General features: G+C 44.8%; 1 protein-coding gene across 5 annotated transcripts in view; it reads left to right on the top strand.

Moving 5' to 3' along the window:
• Nucleotides 1-1,807: 1,807 nt before the first annotated feature.
• The window catches only part of YDJC (YdjC chitooligosaccharide deacetylase homolog), a 41,705-nt gene continuing 37,512 nt past the window's right edge, over nt 1,808-6,000 (top strand). For 3 of the 5 annotated variants that reach the window (XR_013263860.1, XM_077461628.1, XM_077461631.1), the window contains exons 1-2: nt 1,808-1,971; nt 4,792-4,974. Coding sequence is in view for 4 of the 5 variants with exons in the window: in XM_077461628.1 (XP_077317754.1) it covers nt 4,802-4,974 (173 nt within the window). In the remaining variant the exon portion in view is untranslated. Of the gene's footprint in view, nt 1,972-1,996; nt 2,150-4,791; nt 4,975-6,000 lie in introns of those variants that run through there. The other 2 variants (XM_077461630.1, XM_077461629.1) reach the window with 2 other exon arrangements.

Below are 6,000 nucleotides of genomic sequence, written 5' to 3'. Positions count from 1 at the left end.
CAGGTTAGATGTGGTTCCACCCATGGTGTAACATCATCCCAAGCTGGCAACCAAGGATTGCTGCAGTTTGCTTAGCAAGTTCAATCTGCTCCATATAGTGGTGCTTTTTGCATGTTGCAGTTTTGCACTACAGAAAGTGTTCCATAGGAAACCATGTTAAATGGAATGTATTGCAAAATGCAAAAACACTAATAATACAGTTTGGGGATGGGTCCTTCCTGTTCCAACATGACTGCACACCAGTGCCCAAAGCAAGGTCCATAAAGACATGGATGGGCGAGTTTGGGGTGGAGGATCCTGACCTCAACCTGATAGAACACCTTTGGGATGAATTAGACCGGAGACTGTGAGCCAGGCAGGGGTGGACTGACCATTGGGCCACTCGGGCACTGTCCGAGGGCCCCGAGCCACTAGGGGGCCCCATCAGGGTTGCCAGCCTCAGTAAAACCAGGGAAGTATGTAAAAATCTGTTTTTTTTTTTTTTTTTTACATCTGTCTCTGAAATGTCCATTACCGGCATCCTTTTGGTCTAAAAATCCTTAGATTATAGCTGCCCCACCTCTCCAGTACCTTTTCAGCCAATAGAAACATGTCTGTGTGTGTGTGTGTATATCGTGTGGCACCATAATCTCGGATTGCCTGGGGGCCCCATAATCTCCTATTGCCCGGGGGCCCCATGAGTTGTCAGTCCACCCCTGGAGCTAGGCCTTCTTGTCCAACATCAGTGCCTGACCTCACAAATGCGCTTCTAGAAGAATGGTCAAACATTCCCATAGACACACTCCTAAACTTTGTGTACAGCCTTCCCAGAAGAGTTGAAGCTGTCATGGCTGCAAAGGGTGGGCCAACTCAATATTGGACCCTACAGACTAAGGCTACTTTCACACTGAGGTGCTGGTGGTAAAGCAGCGCTATATTTCGCGGCGCTTAACCCTCGTTTTAACTGCACTTTTCGGCTGCAAGCGGGGCAGTTTTACCCCCCGCTAGCGGCCGAAAAAGGGTTAAATCTGCCAGCGGGTTTGGAGCGCTGCCCCATTGTTTTCAATGGGATGGGGCATTTTAGGAGCGGTAAATATACCGCTCCTACAGCGCTCCAAAGATGCGGCTTGCAGGACATTTTTCAGCGTCCTGCAAGCGCACCGCTCCAGTGCGAAAGCCCTCTGGCTTTTACACTGGAGATACAGCAGCGGCTGTTTGAAGGCGCTTTGCAGGCGCTATTTTTAGCACTCTAGCGCCTGCAAAGCGCCTCAGTGTGAAAGGGGCCTAAGACTGGGATGCCATTAAAGTTCACGTGTGTAAAGGCAGGCGTCCCAATACTTTTGGCACACAGGTTTGTTTGTGTTTTGGGGTGCACACACCTATACCCTCTAAAAAGTGATACACTGAGGATTGCTAGGAGGCAACGTTTGCATAAATGAATCTGCGAGTTCCCTGCCATGCTTCTCTAAATTACTGAACAGAACGAGTATGCAGATTAAACGAATCAGAATTGCAGGTCTGCACAGCCTCTTATCAGTGACCGTAGGAACAGGACCTAGGGGATAGGGATGACAGGCAAAAGGAGCCACAATCACAACTCGGTGTTCTCTAAACATGGACCACCCTCTGTCCTCCACGTGACAGACGCCCACCAACTAGCTGGGGAATAGGAAAGGCAGAACATCTTGGGGGGCGGGGTTCTGGTGTGACATGTTGGGGGCGGGGTTCTGGTGTGACATGTTGGGGGCGGGGTTCTGGTGTGACATGTTGGGGGCGGGGTTCTGGTGTGACATGTTGGGGGCGGGGTTCTGGTGTGACATCTTGTGGGACGGGGTTCTAGTGTGACATCTTGTAGGCGGGGTTTTAGTATGACATCTTAGGGGCGGGCCATGGTTTCGGATAGACACTACAGGGCGATGAGCGGTGAAGGAAATGACAGATCTGGAGGAAGCGGTACGCAGGCTGTGACTGAAGTGCTGCGTCCGGGGTATGGTGAGTGTGCGGTCATCACTTCCTTCTCATCATACTGTATGGAGGACATCCATAGAACACACACATTGCTGCTCACTACTCTGCACTGCTCATAGCTACAGCCTTACATGCTCCAGTGTGTCTTTAGAGAATATGGATATCCTGATATATTAAGACGAAGAAGCACGTGTACATAAAAGTATGTGTGTGTATGTACATGTTGATGTTGTGAAGTGCAGATAATAATAGTGTGCTCTAAGCCCACACTGTGTCCTGGTATACTCCTAGGAGTGTTCTGTAGGATACATTGATCTATAGTACATACTTCCCAGATCCCTATCCCCTGCTTTTATTCTACCTGCATTTACATGAGTTCAGAATATCTGATCTGGCTCTTTATATGCGTGTGTGTGTGTGTGTGTGTGTGTGTGTGTGTGTGTGTGTGTGTGTGTGTGTGTATGTATGTATATATATATATATATAATATATATACATTTTTTATTTTTTATTTCTTTTAAACTGATCACATCTAAACGCAGAGTGCCGATTCTCCTTTGGGCTAGTCACCCTGGCGATTTAGGTCAGTGCGATTTGGAATGGCGGGAACCTTCTGATTCCTGGTTCAGCCACAGCTGTCTGCAGTGTTTGCTGCTGGACACACACAAAGGATGGCTACGGCCACCAGTGACCTGTCATTCCAGAGCAGGGGTAGGGAACCTTTTTGGCTGAGAGAGCCATGAACGCCACATATTTTAAAATGTCATTTCGTGAGAGCCATACATTATGTTTAAAACTAAATACAAGTAAATGTGCATTTTATGTAAGACCAACACTTTTAAAAGTACAATAAGTCTCTGAATTAAAAATCAGGTGTTCTTTATTAAGAGATAAATCACAGAACAAAGAAATACGGCAAAGTTGGCAAACATGACATGACCTCTGAATTCTTTTTAATAACGTTGTTATGCTGTTGCTAACCAATAATGAATAAAGTACTTCTTACCGTTTAATGTGACTTCTGGTGCTGCATGGTTTTGCTGATGGCTTTGTAGTCTGGTTTGATACGTGGTGAGGTTAAGCTTCATGCAGGCGTTGAGACTTCCATCCATTAAACGCGATCGTAGGTTGGTCTTAATGTTCTTCCCCCCCCCCCCCCCCCTTTTTTTTTTTTTATCGACTAATTTTAATTAATTATAACTGTAATGTTGTCATCTCCCCCACTGTAATGTCCACTGTTTCTAAAAGTCCATTTACAACCAGCAGTGTATGCGAATCCTAAAATTATAGCCTGATCATTTCTTAGTCAGGGGGCTCAAATACTTTTTTCCCTCACTGTAATGATGATGTGGCATGGTTACTGGTGGGAAAGGGACAGCTGCCAGTCAATGGACTTGGATAAACCGCTGTTGTACTAATAAATTAGAACTTTGCAAATTCAGCCTTGGGCTTTTACTTGTAAATAATGGAATACGATAAGAGAATACACTTTGGCCTTCTGCACATGAGCACCTGAGCTCATGCAGAGTAAATTTCCACAGTAATTGGGTATGTGCCAGTGCTCACTTATACACTTTTTATAGTATATGCAGAAAATATGTGAGCACCCAGAGTATGCCCAGCCATTCATGTCTATAGACTGCTGTACGCACCACCTGGGCTTTCAAGGGGAGGGAAATCTGCAAGGATTTACATTGCACAGGCCCATGTGAAAAGCATATTTCCACTTTTGTAGTCTTGAGAAAACCCTGCTATGTTTTTATTCACACAACACATTTTTTAAAAGGGGGGGGGGATCTAAGGAGGTGGTGTCATGGGCGATTCTATGAATTTCTGGACCATCTAAAGTCTCTGTCCCTCGTTGACATACAATGCAGGAGGGTGGTTTCAAATCTAGTTTACACCGCAAGGGTTTTTTTTTTTTTTTTTTTTTTTCCCCCCTCATTCCTGGAGTTGGGCCTTAGGCTGTTCATACATGGAGCGAATTTCCGTGGCAGGAAAGAAATTCGCTTGATTTCCCCCATCAACACAGTGATGTGGGAATCCCTCCTACTGGGCCATTGTCTTTTCCCAGCTAGGGATGCCATCCCCGATGAGAGATGACCTGATTATTGCTAGCGGCTATAGCAGCTGCTAGCATTAATCGCAGGTAAAACCCAGCATTCTGGTTGTACCCAAGTTGATCAATTCATTGATCAACTTGGTACATTCAGCCTGCCCATACACTGTTCAAATCTTGACTGGTTCTTGCTGAAACGGCCAAGATTCAAACCGTATATGGTCTGCCTTAGCCTTGCACTTTTGCACATAGTGTTGTAATGTGGAACATGTGATACTGGCACTCTGCAATGTCAAACTAGGCAGTACTGATAAGGTAAAACTCACACGTCCTGTTTATGTGGAGGAGCATCAGCACATGTTCAATAAGGAAGATGGTGCACACAGAATTGAGATACTTCAGCATATGATACCATTGGTACATGGGATGTAACCTGAACTTTGATGATACTTTAATTAATTGCAAGGTCTAAATGATCCCACAGAGATAACAGTTGCATGCGCCATTTTAGCCAAGCTGAGTGATAATCGTCAATTTTGTAGGTAGCTACAGATGCCATGTGCTTATGTTCAGATTTTGGAGTTGTATTTTATTAGGTGACTGGTAAACTGATAGAAGGATCCTGGGAGTATCTGGCTACCCTACCCCCCCCCCCCCCCGGCTGAAATTGGCAATACATGCATGCTTATAAAACTACTGGGTGCATACTTGTTCGGCCACCATCTAAAATCTGTGGCAAGTTAAATGTCCATTTACTAATTCTCTTCTCAAATTCCAACATGCAGATGACTTCTGATGTATGCAATGTCTCTAAACACCCTCAAGCTGGTGGTGACAGGAGATGACTTTGGTTACTGTCCTCGCAGAGATGTTGGCATTGTAGAGTGTTTCCAGGCTGGAGCCATCTCTAATGTGTCTTTGCTAGTAAATGGAAACTCGGCAGCTAGTGCAGCTAACCTAGCAAAAAGGTAAGACGGACTACGTTTTGTGTGAATCATCATTATTTGTTTTGTTTGCACATATATTCCACATAAACTTGTGGGTTCTTGCGTCAACAGTTATCATGTTTGCATGCCTTTCTATTGTTAGTTTTTTTCCAAGTGTGATACCACACCCAACTAACAACTCAATAACCCCTTATATTGCTTATCTTCAGATTAAAACAAATCATCGGAATAGACACCTATTTGGTAGGTCAAATAAATATTGATCACATGGCTTTTGATAAGACACCAATGAATTACCTTGTGGTTTTTTTTTTTATCATTCACGGACTCCATTGGCAAAATGCACTTGAGTTCCCTGATTAGTCTACCAACTGCACCAACAACCAGTGGGTTATATTCTCCCAAACTCTCTTCTACAACAGTACATGGACAGGCACCTTCTCCACCAGAAATGGGAAAGGCATCAATACAAACTTTAATCGAAAGCCCTTCTACATAACTGGTCAGTCTTTTTGTTTCCTGTCCAGAAAAAAAATGAACCGCTTGTAAACTGGTAAAAGGTGGTTCAGCCCAGGGCTCTCATCTGCTGTCCTTTAACGACTCCCTTTTTTTTTTCCCCGTCATCCAAATTTGCTCTTTAGGCTGGGTTCACACAAATGTGCGAATTAGATGTGGTTTGCCTGCATGCAATTCGCATGACAGGTGAGCGCGCCCCGCTTGCAATGGAGCCGATTCACACAGGTCCACGTTCCAAAAGGGTCCTGTGTGTCTTTGGGTCCGATTCAAGGGTGAATCCAAGCAAAAATTCAGAACCTGGTTCGCACCTGAAACCAGGCTGCACATATGTGAACCCAGTGTTAGTCTATTTCCTCTTCATGGGCAGGTAAATGTCTGTCTGGGCCATTCCTGTTTTTCATTGCCTGGAATAGATCAATACTTTAATGTGAATTAATAATTAATACTTTGGTGAACTGGCCTGGTGTAGGTCCTTCCTGTGGTAGGAGCAGTGAATGAATGTCCCCTAAAGTCCAGTTGACTGGTGCAACA

This window comes from Lithobates pipiens, unplaced genomic scaffold, assembly GCF_037356315.1.
Source record: "Lithobates pipiens isolate NorthernLeopardFrog02 unplaced genomic scaffold, aLitPip1_a1.2 Scaffold_3, whole genome shotgun sequence".
Taxonomy (NCBI): domain Eukaryota; kingdom Metazoa; phylum Chordata; class Amphibia; order Anura; family Ranidae; genus Lithobates; species Lithobates pipiens.
This window is presented reverse-complemented; position numbering and strand designations above follow the sequence as displayed.